At 39.6% G+C, this 25,750-nt stretch overlaps 1 protein-coding gene across 1 annotated transcript; it reads left to right on the forward strand.

Annotated features, from left to right (window-relative positions):
* The first annotated feature begins 75 nt into the window (after positions 1-75).
* Positions 76-24,664, forward strand: LTA4H (leukotriene A4 hydrolase). Its single transcript, XM_061639527.1, has 19 exons — positions 76-298; positions 2,007-2,137; positions 2,663-2,783; positions 4,596-4,664; positions 8,795-8,899; positions 9,090-9,142; positions 10,051-10,123; positions 10,765-10,905; positions 11,113-11,136; positions 13,458-13,528; positions 13,636-13,747; positions 16,039-16,183; positions 16,268-16,371; positions 17,578-17,648; positions 18,292-18,346; positions 19,624-19,719; positions 20,204-20,286; positions 22,411-22,515; positions 24,217-24,664. The coding sequence occupies exons 1-19, from the start codon at positions 146-148 to the stop codon at positions 24,359-24,361; spliced, it is 1,857 nt and encodes a 618-aa protein (XP_061495511.1). The 5' UTR covers positions 76-145; the 3' UTR covers positions 24,362-24,664.
* The last annotated feature ends 1,086 nt before the right edge of the window (positions 24,665-25,750 follow it).

Below are 25,750 nucleotides of genomic sequence, written 5' to 3' on the forward strand. Positions count from 1 at the left end.
TAGTTTCCTAGGCGCCTTCCCTCGAAAGAACTACCTTTCCCAGAATCCCGTCCAAGATCCCACCTCATGGGGTGGGGCCTGTAGCCGGCACTAAGTACTTACTCTCAGAGTGCGCTGACTCGTGCGTGAGTGTGAAAGAGAAACCATGGCTGAAGTGGATCCCAGCTCCTTCGCCTCTCCTGATTGCTGCCGCACCCACCATCTCTACTTGCGCTGCCGCGTAGACTTCGAAAGCCGGTCGCTGAGGGGTACCGCGGCCCTCACCGTGCGGGCGGAACGCGACAACCTGCGTTGCATGGTAATGACTTCCCTTGACGGGCATGGCGGGGCTCGGGGCTCTCGGCATTGGAGACACCGGGTGGGTGAGAGGGAATAGGAAGAACCTGATGCCTTAATCGGGCCGGCAGGCGTGGAGGCCTACCTGGGGCGCGCGAGGAGGAAGCCACCCTGAAGACAGCCTGCAGAGACTCCTGGCAAGCCTCCTCAAACCTGCTGCTGTACCCGTTAAAGTGTCACTTGGTGAAAACTTCGCATTTGACTCCTCACTTCTCTCAAGATCGAGACCCCCCCCACCCATTCTTCAAGAATACCCAAATCTGCAGTCCCATGTGCATGGTTACTTGGGAGTAAGCCCTCATGGAACACTGTGGAACTTACCTTTGAGTAAACTTGTACAGGATTATGTGTAAAGCGGGCTTGGGCTTCTGTTTAAGGTTTGTTATTAAAAGGTATTCTTGCCTAGCGTGGCCATAATAATATTTTCTGCTATTTATTGGGTGATTTATAGGCCAGTCCTTACTGGCCTTACTTGTCTAGCAGGGTTCTTATAATACTAAAGGGCTGTGTGTGGAGGAGAAGAGGTGATCCTGTGTGGTACCTAGAGCTTAAGGTGGGATGAAAATGAAACAATCATAAAAACCTCTAAATGCTGGGGTGTTGCTGTTGAAGTTATTAATGGGTGCAGTATTTGCACTTTGTTTCAAGTTCCTTGAAGCTGTACTTTGTCTCATTGATACTGTATCTGTTGGCTGGAAAAGCAAAAATGCTTTGGGATTGTCTCCTAAAGCTCTAAGTCCTAAGTAATAAAGAACTGAAGGTGATTGTAAAATTCTTCAGTTGGCATGGATCAAAGCTGCTTAAAGATGGAGACATCATTGCCTATACCTAGTACTAAACTAAACAAAGATCTGGTTCGTTTCTCAGTAAACAAAGTCTGGGCTTGCATAACAGTCTCATTTTTTGTCAATTTCTGGGATAGTGTCCATGAAGATTACGTAAAATCCAAAAAAAAATTAAAATGTCCTTTAGGGACTGAGAGCTCCCTGCTGTTGTTGTATAACTAAATCTCTGATTTAAAATAGTTTCTTCCAAAAGCTAACTCTTTGGCTACAAAAATGGCTACATCTGGGCCAAAAAAAGTCTTAAAAGGCTCTTTGTTTCATCAGCAATTTAGAATTTTGGAATAATGTGACACTGTTCTTTGTAAGCATTTTAAGATACATAGACTGAAGACTGAGGAATGAACTGAGCATTCTTGAAATTAAATAGTGCTAGATAGTGTATTTTCCTACATCTTGAAAACAAGTGTAGAAAACTAGTCGGAGTATAGTTGTGATTGTATATCTCTGTAACAGTTAAATGTTTGTGCTATGCGGATGAAGCTTTGCAAACTGCTTGTCTTGTACTCATGTCTGACCTAACATAGCATTGGTGGTTCTGAAAACTGAGCAGGGAAATATAATGAAGTGTTGCTCGTTCTACTCTCTTGCCGTAAACATTCTGTATGATAATGAGGAAACATCTACCTACATAATGCAAAGAAAGACTGGACTAGGACATTGAGTTTTCATTGAGTTTTTAATGTGTACCTTCTTTGTTTTGAATTTATGAATAGATTAGAATTTAAACTTAAAGTATTTATTTGTTTCATTTGCAGTTCTAAAATAACTTGCCAGGATGTTTTAGAGTATTTATTTGTCAGTAACAGCTTATGAACTCGCTTACAGGTTTTGGACACAAAAGATCTAACAATACATAAAGTGGTTGTCAACAAGCAGGATGCACAATTTGCTCTTGGGCAGCGTCATACCTTCAAAGGAGCACCACTGGAAATCATGCTACCTTTTGAGCTGGGAAAGTATGTGTGTTTAATTTGTTCCTCTTGCAAACTCTTGCTAGTGGTCTAGTTAGATTTGGAGGCCACCTCATGCTAAGCAAACAGTTGTGCTGGTGTAATATTGCAACATATGACATTATGCCAGTCTTGCAGATATTAATACAAGATTCGGGCAAAAGATGCTTACTCCTGTTTGACTGATGGGCCAAAGAAGCCTTTTCTTGCTATTTTTCTTGTTATAAAATATAGTGGGACTTGTTTCTTGTCCTGAAACTCATAACATGTAGTTGTGGGTTGAGACTACAGCTACATATCCAAGAACAACTTTTCAGTTGTTGTTTGGTTGGAAGATGATTTTCCTCCTACATATTTTTCATTAGCACAATTTACTTGGCAATTAGCATTTAAAACAAATAGCTGCATATGTTTGTCCCTGAATTCATAGTTAAAATTTAAAATGCAGGACTTTTTAAAAGATGGTGCAAAATATTTAATCTATCCTGTTCTCAAAAATTGGCATGTTCCTTACTATTCCATTATTTGCAGGGGGCAAGATGTGGTTGTAGAGATCTCTTTTGAAACCTGTCCAAGGTCTTCAGCACTCCAATGGTTTACTCCAGAGCAGACATCAGGGAAAAGGCACCCATTTCTCTTCAGTCAGTGTCAGGTGAGTCCTTCTCAGCTAGAGACAGCCTCTTCCACAGGTTACTTATGTAACTCAGTGTCCTGTACTATTTCCACTTGGTCAAACAGTGCCTGCTCAGCTGAAGTCTTTTGTGCCTGGACTCTGCAACAGGCTCTGTCTTAAAGGTATATATCAGGTGTGGGGAACTTTTGACCTTCCAGATGTTGCTGAACTACAAGTCCTATCCATGTTGGCCATTGTCCATGCTTGCTAGGGCTGATGGGAGTTGTAGTTCAGCAACAACTGAAGGGCCAAAGATTCTCCACTCCGGTATATCTCATTGAATCTTACAGAATGTGGTGGGAGAGGGATAGGAATCTGTAAAAGCTGTTTAGGTGCTGTTGCCTGATAACATCCTAATGCATAGTGGGCATGTTGGCTGGGTACAAGGGTGTAAAAGGCATCTCAGTTATAGTGGGAGTTGAGGGATTTAGTCTGGCTCTGCCTTTTGCTTACCTCAAGAAACTACAAACTGTATGTTCTTTAGAAGGAATTTTATGACCCTGGTGACTAAGAGAACAGGGTCATTGTGGCTTGCATATCCTGATGTCAAACGATAATGGATCAAATCATTTGTATGAACTAGAATACTAGGTACAGCTGTTAATAGGTTTGCAATTCTTTATCAATGGTCAGAATGAGATAATAGTATTGAACAATGGTAACATTTGTAAGACTGTTCTAAATCATTTTGGCACTAAGAACATTTAACCATTAAATCTACACTAAAGGCATGTGATGATCATGACAGCTGTCTCTAGACTTTTGCTATGGACTTCTGGGGACAAATGAACCAAATGAAGAAAACGTTGTCTATCTCCTAAGGCGTTCATGAGGGATATGAAATAACTGAATAGGACCATTCCTGCAAGGAGCTTGCTGTTGATGGGTCCCTTAGGTGCAGGTCAAGGTAGATGTAGGATGTGCTTCCAGGCCCATTCAGAGGAGTTCTAGCAGCACATAGATTTACACATGAATAGATGTGGTAGGGAGGGCCATGCTTAATAGCTGCTGGTCTTATGTATAGGATTTATTTTCTGGAAAGTTTTTGGGAAGATTTCCAATTTAATTTTTTTTCAGAAAACGTACATTACTCATTATTGCCTTTTAAAAGTCTGTATGTTATGTAAAACCCTGGAGTGTGCTCTGCTACTTGCGAGACAGAGGAATTGGTATACATATGCTAATCTTCTCTGGCGTTTTAGAAGCAATGTTTGTAATGCAGTGAAATAAGCACAAATTATAGTACGTTTTGCAGTCTTACTGGTCCACTTGCCCTTCCTCCTGCCAAACTTCAAATTGCTTTCTAAATTTAGGGGAGTTTGGCAATTGTGAGAGCCAGTGTGGTGTAGTGGTTAGAGTGTTGGGCTATGACCTAAGAGACCAGGATTCAAATCCCCAAACAGCCATGAAGCTCACTGGGTGACTTTGAGCCAGTCATTGCCTCTCAGCTTCAGAGGAAGGCAATGGTAAACCACCTCTGAATACCACTTACCATGAAAAACCCTATTCATAGGGTCGCCATAAATCGGAATCGACTTGAAGGTGGTCCACTTCCATTTTGGCAATTGCATTGCTGTAGGGGAGGTGAAATATGAATGTGCACTTGGAGAATACACATAAGCATGCTTAAATTGTGGTTAGTTGTCATTACTAGAAGTCTTGTGCTTTTGATGAGGGCAGTGCTATACAAAATAAACCACTCTAGTAGTAGGAATATCTGTGTTCCTTGTGCCTTGCTGAAATACCTGCCTGTAAGAATATCGGCCTTTAATCTATACCACTATTTTTTAGGCAACTCACTGCAGAGCTGTTCTTCCCTGCCAGGACACTCCTTCTGTGAAGCTAACATACTATGCTGAAGTAAGTAAACCCAAAAGCTTTTTTACTCCTGAGGTATAGACTTGGCTCTCTTATTTAGCAATCTTGCATGATCTCAGTTAGTTCGTCTGTATTAATTGAACATTACAAATTCTACCACCAAATCGAGCAGTTGAGTGAACATGCAAACCAAAGCTCAGAAAATGTATAGTTGAAAACTCTTGTCTTTGCAGGTATCAGATTGTGCTCTTCTTTTTCTAAGGCTTTGGAGCGCAAATGTAAATGCAGTTTATTATATGAGATTTCAAGTTAGTTGCCTTATCCTGCTCTATCCAAAAGATGCCTCTATCTTTCCACAGACAGCTGAGTTTGGAGAGGCTAGATGTTAGGACAGTTTGGAAAATATAATCCTGGCTTAATAAACCATGGTTTATTATGCTGGGAGTGAGAATGAGTGCTGGCTTCTGGCTTCAGATCCTAGTTAGTAAAGTGACATTAAGCCACACAGTGCTGTCAGATACAAGAGAAAACTGTTGTTTATAAAAGACAGAATCGTGCACCCTAGCCAGTGCAGAAGGGAGCATGTGTGGACATAACACTCATTTTTATATCTTTCATAATAAATCTTGGAACCAGGGCTGTTATTTCTGACCTGACCTGTAGCCCCTCTTGAATATACAGAGAAAACTAGTGTGTTGGCTTCCATTGCAACAGGACAGCATGTGACAGAATTCGATAGATTTTAATTTGCAGTGTCGGAACTAAAATAAGACTTTTTAATGATATCACAGTACTTGGACCTATATGTTTCATAGTTGTAACTGATAGTGCGGGAAATGTTTTTATCTAAAGTCTTGAAAATGACTTAGGTTGCAATCCAGTACACACTTACCTGGGAGTAAGTCCCACTGAACCCAGTGGAACTTACTTCTGAGTAGACATATATTGGATTGCACTGCTACTCAGTTTAAATCCATAAATGCATTTGTTAAGCTGTTTGTTCTACTACTTAGCTGAATGAGATGATGCAGGGATCTTAACAGACCGACTAAAGTAAACTAATTTAATAGAAGGGTTTTTATAGGCTTACAGTAAAACTGTTTTTCTTCAGAAAATTCCTTAAAAAAAAATTAATGAATAAAGGAGGCTTGAAGATGTTTGGCTTCCCAGCCCAAGGAAGTGACGCTCTCTAGCTTCAAAACACTTCTTCTAACATTGTACTTACACTCTCTAAAAATTCCGTGCCATAAAAGTCATATGAACAGTAGAGCCTTTCAGTGTGTAAGCTGGGTAGATCTTTGTATGTTTGCTTAAAAGCTGGTTCTAATTCAATGACAATCATTCAGATGATTAGGAACATAAGAAGCTGCCTTATAGAATGCCAGATTATTTCTTTTTAAAATTTATATATTGCCCTTCATGAAAAGGTTGCAGGCAAGTTTATAATATAGAATATAATAACCATTATATGTCAGTACATAACACAATATCCATATAATACAAAAATTAAAGTAATTATATGAATTCAATTTCTGCAATAGGCTAGTTTCTTTACACTTGCTCATACCTCTCTGTTCTTCATCTAGGCAAGCAAGAAGCATTATCAGAGTTCAAGGGTGTTATTTCCAAAAAGGCAAAAACACGCAAGAAGGGTGCAAAGCAAGTCTGGTCAGGATTGTTGCTCAGGAGGATGTGTGGCCTGGGGAGAGTCCCAAGGATCCAGTAGAGAGTCCTGGATGGGGTTCCCCATCTCTGTTCCTCACTGACTGTTAGTGGCTCTGCTGGCTTTCAGACAAGTGTCTTTCCCAGTCCCTCCTGGTTATCCTAAGAACTGAACTTGAAACCTTTAGTATGCAAAGCATGTTATCTATCATTGAGCTACAACCCCTTGCCTAAAAGAATGGACACACTGACACATAGCTACATCTTTAAAATCTTTGACTGATCAAGGCCTTGGACTGCGGATTCTGGAGAGGTGAACTTTTTATCAAAGAATATTCTGTCACACAGTATTGCACTTTACTAATCCAGAGCCCATTCCACCAAAGTGGGGATAATTATGGATCAGTGCAGAATGTTCCATGTGAATTATAGTTGATCAAACCCTGTGCTCAATAGCGGGAGCAGAGGAGTGTCTAACTCATTGCTTTTCTGATTCTGACAACAAAAGAACATTCTGCAGCTGACAAGTCATGTATACATTTATCCATCTGACATCTCCCGGGGGGGGGGGGGAACAGTGTAAAGCAAGCATGATTTACCAACATTCATGCAAACTGAGCTGACTGAGATTCAATTATTGTCTAAAGTACAGTTAAAGCTCTTTAAGTACAGGAGAGCTTCTTTAGCTGATATGCAAACTAACCATTCTTCAAAATTCTCCTGGCTGTATCCATGCTTTAAAACAGACCATTAGAAAGCTAATTACTTCGAGGTAATTACTTTAGCTTCACACAGAATCACTTGAGCTAAGGTTTAATGTCATGCCTTCTGCCTTTCTCGATGGTTGTTATAAAAAACTTCCCTTACAGCACCGGTTTTGTGTGTTTTGTAAAACAGCTATAGACGATGTACAGTATGTTACCCAGTGTCCTTTATATAAAGATCCTCGTGAGAAATACCTGTCTGAATTTAGTCATAGGGAAAAAATTGTTTCACTAAGTGAGTTTGTGTGTTTTTTGTTATCAGACAAAGAAATATATATTTCATTGTGTGTTTCCTTATTTGCCCTGGCAGCTAGGAATTTAAGAGCCACATTTGTGTCTCAGCTTTGAATGATCTATGTTTGTAATGGCATATTGCTAAACAAATAAAATGATTATGGTTATGGTAACATTCATGCAAATTCCATAGTTTGCAGGGGAGAAAGGTTAGGAAAGAAGAAAAGGTTGGGCATAATCTGAGGGTACACGATGCAGCCACATTGCTGAAACCAAGTAAGTACAGGTGTGGCCAGTACCTGGTGGGAAATCATCGGAAAATCACCTTGAATGGAAGAAGGTGGGATATAAACGCAATCAATAAATAAGAGACAGAGAACCTCAGATACTTACAATCTTGTCTCACACAAATCCTTGACATATGTTGCAACCTCAGCAACTTTTCAGGTTGCCACAATGTTGCTTTTTGTGTAAACTGAGCTTTAGAACATACTTAAAACTTTCAAGGATATAATTTATCCTTGCCTCTAAAAATGCTGAAGGGGGACAGGGTATAACCCTAATCAGACTGCGGAATGACAAGCATAAGGCAACTACATTCATGTCAGATTAGTTGTGGTGAGTTCTTTAAAAAGAGCTGAAGAGTAACTGAGAAGTTGTCGGTAGGCAATTTCAGCACTTCAGACTCTAGTTGCTGTCATGTTATTAACATAGCTCATTCATCATGTCCACATCAAAAGTTTGAGCTAAGCAGATACATCCAACTCAAATAAATGTTCTCTTTGGGAGTATCTTGCTTGTTGTGTTGCAAATGATATCGGAGGTTACCTGTGTCAGGAATCTGTAGAGGGATATGTTGGTGGTTGACCATTATTGGGGGTAGAGGTTCCTAAGCCTATAGGATTCAAGTCTTATGGAAAAAGAGGAGCAGGGCCAAACTAGACATGAGGTCCATGTCTTTAGCCCTTGTGTGGCTATTTTTTAAGATAAACGTTTGGTGAGGGAAGCCAGGCAGATTGGGACTGTGTGGGAGGGACCTTTACCCTCTATCCTTGGCCACACTTCTAATCCAATTTGAGGAGAGGGGCTTGCAGTAGCTATTTATTTATTTGCCAGGAAGTCTTTTACTCTCTACGCAGCAATGCTCAAAGCCTATATCTTATGAGTGTCTTTCCACTTAAAACAGATACTGTGCATTTCCTTTCAGAGACCAGTGTGTTACAGGGCACCAAAAGGCCAGAGCTGCATATTGCCGTATGTGTTACATGTGGACAACTAACTTTCTATGCCTCATGCATGGAGCAGTGAAACTTTTAAGAAACCCAGGTGTGAGCATGGCAGAAAACAGAGGAGCTTGCATCAAAGCTTATGGGCAGTGTATAAAGCTAGAAGTGAGAAGGAAGAAGTATTTCTGAAGCATTGTTATAGAATTGCCATTTTAGGGTATAATGTAAGGTGTGACATAGTTAACATAGAATAGAAACAATTTAATATATTTTTATACTTGACTAGATATCTGTTCCAAATGACCTGGTGGCTCTTATGAGTGCCAAGAGAGATGGAGACTTGCCTGACCCAGAAGAAGGCACGAGGAAGATATACCGCTTTATTCAAAATGTAAGACACTGTGCGCTTTCAGCCCATGATAGTTTGTTATATCATTTAGATGTGCATCATTGCATAGAACCACTGGATAACTTCGGCTTCAGCAAACAGACTTGTAGGTGTGAAATATCTGACTTCTCTAACTCAGTTATTTCTATCTATTAGTTATAACTGCAATCATTTTTCTCTCCTTTTGGGTTAGGTTCCAATACCTTGCTATCTGATTGCTTTAGTTGTTGGTGCTTTGGAAAGCAGGTGAGTATTACTCAGTTACTTTAGAAATACTTAGATTTGTAAATTGTGGAAGTTGCTTGGCTTTCAGTTCCTGGCGAGGGATTGCTTAAGATCTGTCTGCCCTATCAAGGACTCACGAGTGGACTGAAACATATTTCTCTCTTACCACAACATCTCTTGGGGTAGGTAAGGCTGCAGGAGATTTCATTCATTCGGATTCATGTCTGAGCAGGAATATGAATTCATCTGCTGTGCTACACTGGCTGCTAACATAATATTACAGTTTGTCTGTGACAGACAGGTGAACCTTCTACCTTTCCAGTTTTTGAATATACAGATCATAGAACTCAGGACGTTTTAGAAGAAGTCTTTAGAATTAGATATTGTTTCTCTTCCTACTTTCTCATTGCACTGCAGAATATAGAGCTACTGGGAGAAGCAGAAGTTGTAAGATATGTTGTACATAAATTGATTACTACATGCATGTTTTTTGGGCAATGCATCTTTGCATCAGTGCTTCCATGTTATCCAGATTGCTAGGATGCAGAACTTTTAAGGGTTTAACCATGATCAAGATGAATGTGGATATAATTACTAACTATGACTATGGCTGGCAGGGGGAACTGACTTGCAAGAAGTCAAGGGTTGGGGGAGAAGGGTTTGGTGAGGTCCTGTCACCTACTCCTGAACCATGAAATGTGGTCAAGGTATGGGTTGTGATATGTCTGCTCCAGTCCTCTGAAGCAGAAGCAAATAAAGGGACTGTTCACATCAGCTATTCTTTTCCAGTAATGCTTTTTACAGCCAATCACTTGACCCAGCTATTAAAATGTTCAAAAACTTACGCTTTATAATTTACACTAAGAAATAAGCAGCCAAAAAATCCAAGACAGCTTTCATACTTTTTCTAACTACATTTTGTCCTTCAGAGAGATTGGCCCCAGAACTTTGGTGTGGGCTGAAAAAGAGCTGGTGGACAAATCAGCATATGAATTTGCAGAGGTTAGTGAAAATTCCATGATTATATGACTTTTGTATATTGAGAAAAGGTGAATAGGTGGTGCTTAACTTTTCCTTAGGTGGCTGTAATGCTTGTATAAAAAAGCAAACTGTGTTCTCCCTGAGACCCTATCTAAAGCAAATATAGATCATCAGAAACAATATCAAGTTTAAACATTAAAAACTAATTTACTAATCTGACAAAATTCCTTCCAAGTTTCAAGACTATCTTAAACTCTGTCTTTCAGTATTACAACTGTCACCTGCATATAAGATGACTTTAAAATGAGTGCATCCTACCTCCAGAGTAGTTATACAGTATACTCGGGGAATGTGTTTCGTTTAAGTCTTTGATCCAATTGTCATACAAGTTCTTTTCCTCTTCTTAAAATAAGGAAGCCATTTGTATTATTTCCCCTCCAGTAATGGCTTTTGAGGTTTCCCAAACTGTGATTGGACATAAATCAGGAGTTCATTAAACTGAAAAAAAAATCCTCTTATTTGTATTTATTGCCTGGATGAACTCAATTCTGCAGTAACCATCCTGCCTGTTATATATCTGTTCTGGCTAATGACCGTTGTACTTTACCTGGGGCATGATCTGTGTGTGCAGGACCTATCTCAGTTTGCTTACCTTTTTTTAGACTGAAGCCATGTTAAAAACAGCAGAAGACTTGGCAGGACCTTATGTGTGGGGTCAGTATGACTTGCTAGTGTTGCCACCATCATTTCCCTATGGTGGTATGGAGAATCCCTGTCTCACTTTTGTGACTCCCACATTACTGGTAAGTGTGCCTCTTAGGGATTACATAGCATAGTGTTGCTTCAGATATCACCTTGAACCCATCTTGATTGTGGGACTTGTATGTTGTCTTGCATTTTGCTAAAGACTCATAAACTGACCTTTTCGCCTGAATTAGAAAATGATACTGTGTTAATCTTTTGCCTGATATGGGTTGAGGAGGTAACTTTGTAATCTTTGTCTGTTGCAGGCTGGTGACAGATCATTATCCAACGTAAGTAAAAGCCTAGATAGACTCAATTGTGTATACTGAAGATGCTTGACTTTTTTCTAAAGTCTAAAACACTAGATGGTATATATGTTTTCTAAATGGTAGTAGATACTGGGTGATAATCAGTTTTAATCCTGCTTAGAGTAGACCCACTGAAATAAATGGATTTAAGTAACTTAAGCCCATTATTTCAATAAGTCTACTCTAGCTATGACTAACATTGGATATCACCCACAATTTCTTGCTAGTAACTTGTCTTGTACATTTTTAAACATTATGTTAATAAGAAACTGCAAAGGTTGCAACTTCATAGGATTCCATGCAATATAGATAAAATTATCTGTCTGCTTAGTTAAAAGAACATATTAGAGCACCTGTTCAAAAGAAGAATGTTAAAGGGAAATAAAAAAACAACAAGTTAAAGTGCATTCAACAGAAAGCTTTTACAGTTCCATGCACTACTCTAACAATTACCTTCAAACCTGTGTGTATAATTAGCTTAATTTTTTATTATTCCTGTTTTGGAATAAGGGTCCACAAACTTCAGCTAGGCTTTGTAGCCAGCTGCTATTTTTATAGTTGCCTCTAGCACCTTCCCTCCTCTGGAGACTCCATAGAGCATTCTGTCAATATATATTGGGATTTGGAAATTGAAAGAAACCGCTTTCCCCTTCCCTGCCGCTTCCCCCTTCCCTAGTGCATGGTGCTGGAGAAGGAAGCACAGAAACTCGGCTGTTTCTTTACTTCTCTAAAGCCCAGAAATGATAAGTCGTTCCTAACTTGATTTCTCTTGGAAGCAAATGGGATGTGTCTCTTGTGCCTGGCACACTGAAAGAGTCTTGTCCCTCTCCAGTTTATTTTCAGTTTTCACATTCTAGACAGGTTACTACTATTATTACTGTTACTGCTAATTGAATTTATAACCCTCCCTTTCTCCCAAAGGAGCCCAGGGTGGCAAATAAGTGATAAAACAATAAAACCTCTTTACACCAATTCTGATACGGATGCAGAGTGGTTCTCTTTTTGTGCTGAGTGTTAATGGTAGTAGCAGTAACTGGTGGGTCACTGGTGATCTGGAAACCAGATATTTGGACCCTTCTTTGGGATATTGCGTATTAAATCTGCTTCATTTAGAACAAATATGGGTTAATTTTTATGATGCAAGTTGTTTTGGGACACTGTTCTATGTGTGAAAAGCACCAACCAAAATGGAGACAATAGTCAAGAAATCAGAGAAAGGCTAAGACTGGGGAGGGCAAAGGTCCTCAAATGCAAAGATGTATCGTTGAACACCAAAGTCAGGATCATTCAGACCATGGTATTCCCTATCTCTGTGTATGGATGTGAAAGTTGGACAGTGAAAAAAACGGATAAGAGAAAAATCAACTCATTTGAAATATGGTGTTGGAGGAGAGCTTTGCGTATATCATGGACCATGAAAAAGACAAATAATTAGGTGTTAGAACAAATTAAACCAGAACTATCACTAGAAGCTAATATGATGAAACTTAGGTTTTAATACTTTGGACACATAATAAGAAGACATGATTCACTAGAGAAGACAATGCTGGGAAAAACAGAAGGGAGTAGAAAAAGAGGAAGGCCAAATGAGATGGATTGATTCCATAAAGGAAACCACAGACCTGAACTTACAAGATCTGAACAGGGTGGTTCATGACAGATGCTATTGGAGGTCGCTGATTCATGGGGTTGCCGTAAGTCGTGATCGACTTCAAGGCACATAACAATGTATTTAGGATAAGGGAGGGTTTTTGTTTTGTTTTTTTTAAAAAAGGCTTAATTCTATAATAAAACTGTAACAAAAGCTGAAACCAAACTAATTTTAAAATGTTACGTTAGATGACACTAAAATTAAACTACTTTGTAACAAATTCAACGCTATTTTGCATGTTGGGATTCAGCCATAAATTCCATTTGAGTGATACAACATTTTTTTTTAAATTCTAAAAGCAGTTAAACATTATCTCAACCAGTGATCTCAGGGTTGCCAGGAACAGTGGCTTTCAGCCATAAAATGCCCGGATAAATAGGGATGTCTTAAAATTCCTCCTGAAAGTTAATAATGAGGGAAGCAAATGCACCTCATCATGGAGCATATTCTACAAATGGGGAGCTGCCACTGAAAAGGCTCTGTCACAGGTCAGTGTCAGGCAGGCAGCCCCCGCTTGATATTGTGCTTGTGTGGTACCAGTTCAGTGCATCTTTGCCACCTAAGTGGCACTCTCCTTTCTGCTACCAGGTATCTGCGAACGTGACAAAGGAGACCATGATATACTTGCGTATGACACTTTTGTACATTTCAGGTTATCGCTCATGAAATTTCTCATAGCTGGACTGGGAATTTGGTAACAAACAAAACTTGGGAGCATTTTTGGTAGGTGAAATTCAAGTGCTTCAAGAAGGTTTTTGTTTTGGTGTGTGCTGACCTTGTTAAAATTGCCTCTGATCTACAGGAATAATGACATGTGCTTGGTGTTTCAGGCTAAATGAAGGGCACACAGTTTACTTAGAACGCAGGATTGGTGGTCAGCTCTTTGGTGAACAGTTCAGGCATTTCCAAGCTCTGGGAGGCTGGAGGGAATTACAAAATACTGTGAGTATTTCTAGTTAATCTGAAGATTGACTTACATATAACGTTTCTTCTAAAACACTGGCTACATATAAAATTAAAAGCAAAGATAATTCTATCCCCAAGGCCAGATAATAAACTTACCTCCCTCTCCAGGGAGAGGGAATTATTTTATTTATTTTCAGAAAATTTCTGTACTGCCATTTGGCCCCCAAGGCAACTTCTAGTTTTAAAAGCACAACTACAGTAAAAGGTGGGGGGGAACAAACACACCAATTAAATAATAAAATAGCAGCATGAGAGGGGCATAAAAATAATGGGCCACTTTGAAAATACATTCCAATCAGAGACAGATTATAAGCATAGCAGAACAGAAATCTTTGCTGTCCTCCAACAACTCAAGAGAGGGGGCCAACCACATCTCTGTTAGAAGAGAGTTCCCACAATCTGGGTGCATTTACCAAGGTGGTCTGTTCTCATGTTGGGCCTCTTGTTCTGAATAGTATGTGAGCAGGTTCATGTGGGACCAGATCCTTCACATAACATTGGAGGTAAGCAGCACTTTGAATTGTGCCCAGAAACGCATTGGATGTAGGTGTAAGGGAAGAAAAACTGGGATATGTTCTGAGAAATAAACACTAAAAACCACTTTGGCTCCTGCATTTTGCACCACTTGGAGTGTTTGAACACTCTTCAAGGTTTGTTCCATGTAGTACCCATTATAGTAGTTCAATCTACTATGTCAGCCTTTCCCAACTAGTGGGCCACCAGATGTTGTTGGACCACAATTTCCATCTTTCCTGACCATTGGCAATGCTGGCTGAGGCTGATGGGAGTTGTGGTCCAGTTGATAAGGAGTGGTGAGCATCCAATACAATGTGTAGAAAAAGGGGTCAAAGACCAGAATGCTGAGGTTTTTTTGGGAAACTGGTTTTATTGCAAGGTTTTTTCAAAGAAGCCCAACGTGTTTTAGCCCATATTCACAGGCCTTCATCAGGGGATGATGAACTTTTTACAATGGTTAAACGAACAATTTTGTTCCTGTAAAAAGTTCATCATCCCCTGATGAAGGCCTGTGAATACGGGCTGAAACGCGTTGGGCTTCTTTGAAAAAACCTTGCAATAAAACCAGTTTCCCCAAAAAACCTCAGCATTCTGGTCTTTAACCCCTTTTTCTACAGGGAGTTGTGGTCCAACAACATCTGGTGGCCCACTAGTTGGGAAAGCCGGTACTATGTTATTGTGAATGGCTGTGGCCAGGTCTGTATGATCCAGCAAAGGGCCCAGCTGGTGCACAAGCCATATGCTAATACGAAGCTCCAACTACAGAAAGATTTAAGCTATTTCTTCACAGATGTCTTATGCAAAGCAGCATCACATTATGTTCTTGATAAATGTTTAGAAGCTAGCACTAGTACAATGTGTAGCAGTGACGTTCTGGTTTGGTACAGGTGGAGGGATGTCATTCTGAATGCTCAAAACAGTGATTCGAGGCCTGCACTCCCTTAACATTTGGGGCAAATTCAAGGTTCTAGTTTGACTTGAGATTCCTTCAGCAACTTTGGGCACTTTCTGTGCTACCTTTCTGCGCGGTGTAACTGCTCAGAAGCTCATTGATAGCTACCTTTTATTAACATTGGTGATATTCTGTCTCTGATCTATAGCTGTGGAATTTCCTTGCTATAGTTAAGTTCACCATCAAGCCTTCCCCCCCTTTTTTTTTTTTTTGCTTGGGTTGTGGATTGGAGTCTGGATCAGCTATTCAGTTACAGTAGGGCCCTGCTTTACAGCATTCTGCTGATGCGGCGGCTTTCAATCGGGAAATTCCCCATTTTAAAGCTGGTTTTGCAATGTTTTTGCGTGATGCGGCCCATTATAGTCAATTGGTTCTGCTTTACGGCGATTTCTGCTTTACGGCGGGGGCCTGGTCCCTAACCCACCGTATTAGCGGGGGCCCTACTGTATTACCCATTCTTAACACTTGGGCAAAACTGAAACAGGGCCACTTCTGAATTGTTGAGTCGATTAAAGGCTTCACGCTGAGCCTAATAAAATTGGAATTATAGTAGATGCTGTTTAGAGTTGACTGCAGGTGTATTAAGGAAAAGCATCTGCCCTGTTGAGCATGCAAGTAGTGGAACAGATAATCTGAGGGAAGCTGCAGTTAAAAAGTGGTTGGCTAGTTAATCTGGTTTGATTTCTGCCTAGTGTGGGAGGTGATACTCTTTACTGTGTGTCAAGTGCATTGGCGGGTAGAGTTCTGTTTCTCCAGCTTATAATCACTTCAATTTCCATCAGTGCGTTTCTCTTTTTAGATAAATACCCTCGGAAACACAAACCCTGTGACTCATCTGATCCCTAATCTGAAAGAAGTAGACCCTGATGTTGCATATTCTTCTGTTCCATATGAGAAAGGCTTTGCTTTACTACTTTATCTTGAGCAGCTTCTTGGTGGACCAGGTATTGGTTAATTCACTTTCAAAGTTGTAGCTTTTTTCCATTGTGGCACTTTACTTCTGGTTAACACATCTTACGTGTTCACAGACGTCTTCATTGGCTTCTTGAGGGCATACATCCAGCAGTTTGCATACAAGAGTATAATGACGGAGGACTGGAAGAATTTCCTGTACTCCTACTTCAAGGACAAGGTTAAGTGCCACTCTTTTAGTTCAAGGTTCTGTGTTAGGGGGTTCAAAAGAAAATACCCTTAAGCTGAAGAAAGGAAATTAAGCTGCCGCATGCAGAATAGCATAAATGGTGCTTCAGAGGTTTTTCTTAGCCTTTTGAACTTGGCGATGAGGTCAGGCAGTGATGGAGGGAGACAGAACCTGTGACTTTACATACACAAACATGTGCTTTACCTATAAACAGCTAAAAATGAGTAGTAGTAAATATTTTATACCTGCTCCCTCTAGATAAAGGAAGCTAACAGCAGCTCAAATCACTGCATAATCCAAATACCATTTGATTATGTTTGTACTGTGGTTTGTCAGAAATTTTGGCTGGCTGGCCAGCCTTCCTCCTTAAAAAGGTTCTAGGCCAATGAATGTTTATTGACAGCTGACGTTTTCAGAAGGATGATATGCAGTGCAAAATATACTTGGAAACATAGAGTATGTATGTACTCTGGCAAAGGCCCATTACTTGACTTATATTGAAACTCTTTTACTTGACTGATGTTGCAACATGTCAGCAAGAGTTCTGGTCTCATAGGCACTTCTGCTTAGGGAAGTAAACTTCCTCCTTGGAAAACTATGTATTACAGGTACTGCCCCTCCTAGAATCCCCATGTTGCAGAGATGTGTGTACTGCTCATGATTAGCTGCCTGTATGCTTGTGTTTATGACACAAAATTAACTGAAAGGTTTGATATCTTAAAATAACGCATTCTTCTTCTTTTTTTGTAACAGCCCACTTTGCTGAATGATTAAGGGGCCCAGTTTCCTCAAACCAATAGCTTTCAGCTTTGAGCATTTTCAGTTATGCCATCCTTACTGTTTAATCGATTTAATTAATCCAAACCACACTGGGTGATGAGTCTTGGGATCAGAATCAATATTTCTTTTGGGAGAAAAAACAGTAGGTTTTTGCTATACACAAAAGTGCACAGTAAAAATCTGCCTGATTGGGTTGGTATTAGGGAAATAATGGTAGTATGTCATATTGAATTAAGCATATCTCTGACAATAAGATGAATAGAAGAATCCACAAATTTCATAATTCCAGCTTTCCAAATAACGTCATTTTCTATGAGATTGTCATTAAGCAATAGATCCTTATAAGCAGCATATCGGTTCACCAAAGGTGAGTATGCATCCATGATTTTGGATAAATAGCTTGCTTGTTAATTTTAGGTCCATCTTCTTAACAAAGTTGATTGGAATGCATGGATGAACACTCCTGGCATGCCCCCAGCAAAACCAACGTAAGCATGTAAACCTTTCTGCTAACATTTCTCTGTAATTTTCTACTGATTTTCAAAGACCACCTCAATACATCTTGTTATATTTAATCATAGTTATATTTAATTATAATTTAATATAATTAAATTCTTAACTGTATTATATAACTAAATTAATTATAATTTAATTATGTTAAATTATGTATTTAATATAAATATGTCATTGATTATATTAGATCCTTAACTTAATCATTTTTCTTATTTTTATTTTTATTAACTATTAATCATGGTGTTTTTGGTTTTTGTTCCTTGGTTAACTCAGTTTGGTCTTTTAGATTAGGGCAAGATAAATATTTTAAGCATGATTATATCAAGTGATCTAAATGTAGCATAGGCATGTCTCAGTAATAAAAAAAAAATCATCCTAAACCTTGACACATTTTGGTTATGCAATTTTTAATTGTGTCTGCTCCATAAATAATCCCCTTTGGACTTCATTTTTTGTTCCGTATTGTTCTGTGTAACAGTATTATCAAAGAGGAATGTTCATAAGCTATATGCTGGTAACAGCTGGCAAGACAGAATCTAGATGTGTGCTCTAAATGCAAACATATTTGTGTTAATTATAATGTTTTCTAAACCCTATTGCTTATAATGTCTTCACCAGGTATGACACAACATTATCAAATGCTTGTGTGGCATTGAGTCAAAGATGGATTAAAGTGAGTTAATGTCTTACATAATATTTCAGGTGAATTGTTTGAGTGTTGCACTTTGCATTGTCTTTCAATTTGCAAAACTGGATTATGATTATGCAGTGCAGAATTTAGTAAAATTGAGTTATGCATAAGGCAAACCTCAATTTTTATTGGAAGCTTTTTTATTTGCTTTTGTAACCTTAGACTTCATATTTTTAAAATGAGTTTTCAAACTTTAATTATATTAAAAAGGTAAAGGTATCCCTGCACTTATAGTGCAAGTTGTTTCCGACTCTTAGGGTGACGTCTTGCGACGTTTACTAGGCAGACTGTATATATGGGGTGGGATTGCCAGTTCCGTCCCTGACCTTCCTTTACCCCCCAGCATATGCCGGGTACTCATTTTACTGACCACGGATGGATGGAAGGGTGAGTGGACCTTGACCCCTTTTACCAGAGATTCGACTTCCTCCTTCCGCTGGAATCGAACTCTGGCAGTGAGCAGAGCTTCAGCTGCGTTACCGCCGCTTACCACTCTGCGCCACGGAGGATAATTTAATTATATTGGTGGTAGTAAATATAGTACGGGAGAGAGATGGTGTTAAAGAGAAGAGGGACTACCTGATCAAAAGCTGTTCCCTCTCTGATCTAGCAATCCTGGTCTGGTGGTGGTGTTGTTTTAAGAGCAGGTCACTCCCTAATAAGATATCTCATTCATGAGTTGATGTGGATTGGGAGGCAGATGTGACGTATATTACTAGAACATGGATGGGCAAGGTATGTGGGATTGAATTGACCCAGTTTTGCCTATCTGAATATTTGCAGCATCAGCGTGGGGTGGGGTTGTCACTGTTATCTATAAGTATTCAAACTCCCTCACCAGGAGATCCCAGAGACAGACCAATAAAGTAAGTTGTCCTAACAGTGAAAATATGAACTCACTCGTAATCTTGTGCCTCCCAAAGTGTATGCATAGCTCTGTGCATGTAGGACCGTCTATCCTCTCTTTTGCAACCAGAATGGACAGAGCAGAGGACAAGGAAGCCCAGCCTCTCTAAGGACATGCTCACTCATACTGTATGAAAGCTGTGCCCAAGCATGCAGACAACATTCCTCTTCATAGAAGAGAATTCAGAGCCCTTGAGTTATTTTCTGACTCTTATTTATCTCAATGGGATTTTTGAAACAAACTGAATTTGAATCTTAACTTCTGGTGCTTAGAAACAAAGGATTGTCTTACCCTTTTCTGGAATTTCTTAAAGGTCTGCTTCAAATTTTCTCCCATTCTGCTCATCTAATAGGCCACCGAAAGTGATCTTGAGTCTTTCAGCTCATCTGATATAAAAGAAATGTCTTCGCACCAGCTTATTGAGTTCCTTGCACTACTATTGTTGGAGGTAAATACAGGCAAAAGATCTTTAACTTTCAGCATACATGTTTGTACCACCATTTTTCTTGTTGGTAGAGTGAAATTTAGGAGAGGAAAAGCCTGGTATTTCTCAGTCATAGCATGTTCGTTCCTTTCTTCCAATGACTGTTAGATCTTGTCATCTTCGCAAATAAACGTAGAGTTCAACTGATTGCTGTGCGTATGCAGAGCTGTAAAACCTAGTGGGATGCTGGCATCTTATGCTACTGTTCAGACCATCCAGGCTACAAGCATGTGCTTTGGGCAGCAGACTGCAGAATGGGTGCTATTTTGTTACTAACAGCTTCAATCTGTGCATCACTTTCAAAAGCAAATAAGCCCTATTTTGGGGGTTCAACGGCTTTTTGCTTCAGTTATGAATTCTAGGGCTAGCACAGTTATTTAGAACTGAAGAGTTATTGTGTTGATGCTCCTTTTCTTCTTCCCTATCCCCTCTCATTTTATATTTTTAGAATCCTCTTCCTGTGAGCCATGTAAGAAAAATGCAGCAAGTCTATGACTTCAATGCCATGAACAACTCTGAAATTAGATTCAGGTTTGTATAATATATAAATATTTTGATATTTTGCAAATGTAATGGAATGATGCTATACTTTCCTGACTTATTATTCTTGTAGTTGAATCTCCATAGAAAATTCACTAATGGGCAAAAAAAACCCTTGTGGTTTAAGAATGTACCTATAGCCAACAGATATTTCTATCAAACTTTATAGCTGCCCAATTTCCCTGCTTTTTAGTGAATGCACCAGGTGAGCAGGAGACCTGACCTCCTATCTGAGATATCTCTGAGATTGGGTGGGTGGACATTGGGCAGAGAGGAAGCCCTTTTCCTTTCCAAAAGGAAAACATTGTGAACAGTATCATTCTTTTTCAGGGTTTCCCCCACCGTTTTATTCTACAGCAGGCACATCTAGCCTCCTACCCAAATTTAAGCCAAAGCTGTGCCTGGCCACATCCATAAAAAAAGTAAAGGTGTCCCTGCACTTGTAGTGCGAGTCATTTCCGACTCTTAGGGAGACGTCTTGCGACGTTTACTAGGCAGACCGTATATATGGGGTGGGATTGCCTGTTCCTTCCCCAGCCTTTCTTTACCCCCCAGCATATGCCGGGTACTCATTTTACCGACCACGGATGGATGGAAGGCTGAGTGGACCTCGACCCCTTTTACCGGAGATTTGACTTCCTCCTTCCATTGGAATCTAACTCCAGCCGTGAGCAGGGCTTTCGGCTGCGTTACCGCCACTTACCACTCTGTGCCACGGAGAATCCAGACTGTTATTTCACTTTAGGCAGTCATGGCTTCTCCCAAAGAATCCTGGGAAGTGTAGTTAGTGAAGGGTGCTGAGAGCTGCTAGGAGATGCCCTGTTCCCCTTACAGAGCTTCAATCAGAGCAGCTGACTGTTAAACCACTCTGGCCACTGGAGCTCTGTCAGCAGAATAGGGAGTCTTCTCTCAGCACCCTTCACAAACTACACTTCCCAGGATTCTCTGGGGGAAGCCATGACTGTCTCAAGTGAAATCAAAGTCTAGTGTGGGTGTGGCCCCCTGATTAGGCAAGCCCAGCAACTGTGAGTCTGGCTTTTAGAACACTGACAGTTGGTTCATACTGAGCATGCCCGACATTATTATAGAGTTCAAGCTGAAATTTCTTAAATTAATTAAAAATCAGCCAGACATTTTCTTTAACTTTTAAACTGCAGAAGATGAAGGTCAGAGTAACGGGCAAGGTCAGTAATAGGATGACAGGTACTCTGTGAACATCGCTGATTTTTAATTAATTTCAACAAATTATAAGAACTTGGACAGAAAACAGTCCAAAAGGGGTCTGGTTTTTTCTCTTTCTACACTTTGAACTCTCTATTCTCTCTGTTTTGTGTATCGCCATGAAAATTTAGAGGGTTGTTAAGCAAGTGTTTCTGAGTTCAGGACTACAAGTTATGTAAGGTTTTGTTTTGAAATGAGCTTAAGGGAAACATCAGAATGGCATGGGGGTATTTTCAATTTAACATAGCGGAATGTGAAACATCCATGCTGACTATAGTATACAACCACTCTTGTGGCTGTATAATATAATGAAAACAAAATTACATAGAACTGAGCAGTGATTTGCATGCATATTTGTACCTGGGGTTGTTGAACAAGTGTGAAAGTTAATACCCTTGTACTTCCCCTTGTATAGAAAGAAGCAGTTTTGAATACCATCTGACCAAAAACGGTTGGCTACCCTTCAACATTTTGAACTTACCTATTTATTTAGAGATACAGACTAATATGTAATTCTTGGTCTTACACTAACCCCTTGCCAATGAGATCCAGATTTGTTGAATAAACAACCTTGGACACAAAATAAAATATGCAACCAATTATGTGTATCTAATTTTTTAATTACATTTATGTCCCACCTTTCCTCCAAGGAGCTCAAGGTGGTGTACATGGTTTTTGCCTTCTATCTTCACAACAACCCTGTGAGTTAGGTTAGACTGAGAAACAGTGACTGGCCCAAGGTTATCCATGGACTTCATGACTGAGTGGGGATTTGGACCCTGGTCTCCCAGTTCCTACATCCAACACTCTTTGGAGACTGCAGTGTTGCTAAACTCGGATTTTCTTTATCTTGATTTACACATCACATAACTAAAGGCTAATTCTACTTTTCAGATGGCTGCGCCTTTGTGTTCAAGCCAGTTGGGAAGATGCCATTCCTCTAGCTGTAAAAATGGCTACAGAACAAGGCAGAATGAAATTTACTCGTCCCTTGTTTAAGTAAGTCAAATATCAAAATATGAATGTCTGCTCTCTTAACCAGGCAAGAATGATTCAATGTAGGATGTACACAGTATCTTAAATTTTAAATATGTACACAGTGGTTCTTTGTTCAAAGATCTATCCAAGCAATAAATAATGGTACCAGTCTTGATTTTTAAAAAGTCATCAGTGCCAGAACCATATTGCAAGAATGAAATTTTTCATATTGGCCATCTTATTATGGAACTTGTGGAGGCTTCTGTTCACAACATGGGGTTGAAATCTGGGCTGAACGCATACAAGCTTCACAGCTGGAAGGTGGCTGATGATAACAGTGCAACTACTTGAATTATCATTTTAGAAGATGATGTTCTGGAAATCTTGGACTTAATTGAAGTAAAGGTAGCTGTGTTGGTCCATAGGAAAATTTCAAAATCCGTATTAGGCCAAACACCTTTTCATTAGGCCAGTTAAAATGTCACATCTATCAAGGAACCTGAGTGTTTCACCTAAGGATGGAGACAGACTGCCGGACTTGATATTCCCGGTGATGGGATTTTAGTCATGGTATGCTCCTTCTTCCTAGCAGGCTTGGGTGTAGCATAAAATCTGCAGAGTCCCTAACAGACTCATTTGAATGTTTACTATCTCCTCCCACGTTCTGTCTTGAGCTTGACTAGATAAGGCCCCATGTCTTCACTACCAACCAACCTTTTTCCCTCTCCCACCCTTTATTTGCCATCTAGCTTGTACACTATTTTGTAACATTTTGAAGGCATTGCCATGATAATATGCTACATTTTCCCCAGAATTGTCTTGGCTGGCTAGGTCTGTGTTATGCTTAGAGCTGCTTTGTCGCTGCAAGTTCTCATTTAAATATTTCAGTCCATGGTACCCTGTACATACAGAATTTGGTATCTAGAATACAAAGTTTTGTTCAGGGCTCTGCATGCTTTATCAAATCCATGAACCTTGTACACAAAAGGAGTCTGATAGTATACACAACATTGCATACTGTTCATGAAGTTGGACCTTTGCTTTTAAAAAACTGAGCTTTTTCAAGGTTTGAAATGTGTTCACAGTGATTTGGCTTCCACAGTTGTTTCAATTTATTATGAGATGCAAGAGAGCTGCTCCTATTTTTTCCTGTCTACCGTCCTGATTCGCTCTGTCTGCTCTTCATCCATTCCTGCTTAATCACCCTGTTTTTATCTTAAACATCCAAATTCTTGGAGCAGCTGAATATTTAATAGTGAATAAACTGTGCAAGCCTTTGCCAACCCAGTACCTGGGGAAGGGCCATAGCTCAGTGGTAGAGCATTTGTTCTGCATGCAGTAGATGCCAGACTCAATCCATGGCATTCCGAGGAAGAACTTGGAGAAGAGTCCTGTCTGAAACCCTAGAGAACTGCTGCCAGTCAGTGTACACTATACTGAGCTAGATGGACTCAATGGTATGACATGGTATAAGGCAATGTCCTATGTGCCTGTGTTCTCCAGGTGTTTGATTCCCATCAGCCACAGCCCACATAGGTGGAAGGCGCTAGGTTCAACTAGGAAGATGCTGAACTATGCTATATTAGATGCATTTCATGGTCATACTTGGGTCTGATTACATCTTTTTAAGTGGAAGAGAACCACAGTGCCCTAAATATGCTAAACTGAAAATTTACTAATCCAAATCTTGATTTAAATTTTATTTTGTGGAATTTATTCCAGGGACCTCCATAAATTTGACAAATCCCGTGATCAAGCTGTCGATGCTTTCCACAAGCACAAAGCCTCTATGCATCCAGTGACTGCAATGTTGGTAGCCAAAGACCTGGGACTAGATGGACAAACAGCCCAACTTTCGCAGACTTAAGGAGAAAATTCTATAAGAGAACAATTTTATTTCTTCTGTTCCCCGTTCTTCCCCCACCCCAAAAACATCATGGTAACTTGCATGCTTGATTATTAACCTAGCTTTCTGTTCTGGAATTGAATCAATAAGGCTTTCTTTTAGATTTTTCTTGCTGGAACTTCAGTCTTGTGCCTCATATAAAATTCTGCAAAACTGAAAAAAAATATGCTTTGACATATTTGGCATGGTACTACAAGAAGTATTGGCACTGTTTTGCTATATGTACTGCTTTATTTGAAGAAATAAATTTTTTTTGATAAATCAGTTCCTTCCCATACATTTAATTCTCTCCAGAATACAAAGCACTATCATGTGAATAGCGGTGCTTTGCCCTGTCCTTTCTTTAAAAAATGATTATATGTGGTAACCTCTATACAGAGCTGATTAGAAACTAAAATACACTAAGAACAGAAAACTGTATTTTTGTATCTCTGTGCAAATGCCTGATCAATGTTCACTCTATCTCTAGAAACATTCATTGTGCCGCCAGTTCCAGTGTGTCTCCACTTCTCTGTTCTGAAAATGGGGGCAGATAACGCTAGTCTACCCTGCCCCTTTTTACTGTAAAACCTGGTGGGAGCAGCTTGAGTGCATTTTTTAGGGAAGAAATTAGCTTGCCTGGGGTATATTTAAGCACTTTCCTCTGTGTCTACATTGTTTCATTGACTCTCAAAGTGTGCTGCCTTTACAGTATAAAACAAATTGCTGGCTTTGGGGTTTTTTTTTACTTGGAAGTAATTCCCTTGAAAAAGAGGATTCCTTCCTACTCAGAAAAAATGTTCATATTGCAATCTGCCACCCTCAATTTTCCATCCCCCATCCCAATCGACTACTGGTGTGCTTGTTGTCTCTGAGCTGCTGTTTAATAATATAGATTAACCATAAAACAAAAATATAAAGTACAAAATCAAACACAACTATAAAATGAACACATTTCAATTGCAGCAAATTAAAATTCCTACATTTTGCAGAATATGACGTACAAAATTAATCAACAAATAAAACTGAAAAGTATTCAAACATTTCAGCTGCAGAAAGTTAAAATTCCTACACACTGTACTTTAACACAAGGGCTGCTTTCACACATGGGGCTAATTGTGTTATTAACGGATTAAAAAGATAGCACTTCTGTCCCGTTTTGTAAAATCTCTTTCACACTGCAGTACCTTTTGCATTAAGGAACAGCAGTTTTTTCAGCTGATTCACCAGCATTTCGCACAACTCTTTCACACAGCTTTTCATCCCTCACCCATTATACATATGCACACTGTTACCCACTGTGTAGGAGGTCTAAGATTTCATTCCATCACCATGCAAGCCCTCTCCCTATAGGATCTGATTTCTTTAATT

The sequence above is a fragment of the Rhineura floridana genome, chromosome 8 (genome assembly GCF_030035675.1).
Source record: "Rhineura floridana isolate rRhiFlo1 chromosome 8, rRhiFlo1.hap2, whole genome shotgun sequence".
Taxonomy (NCBI): Eukaryota; Metazoa; Chordata; class Lepidosauria; order Squamata; family Rhineuridae; genus Rhineura; species Rhineura floridana.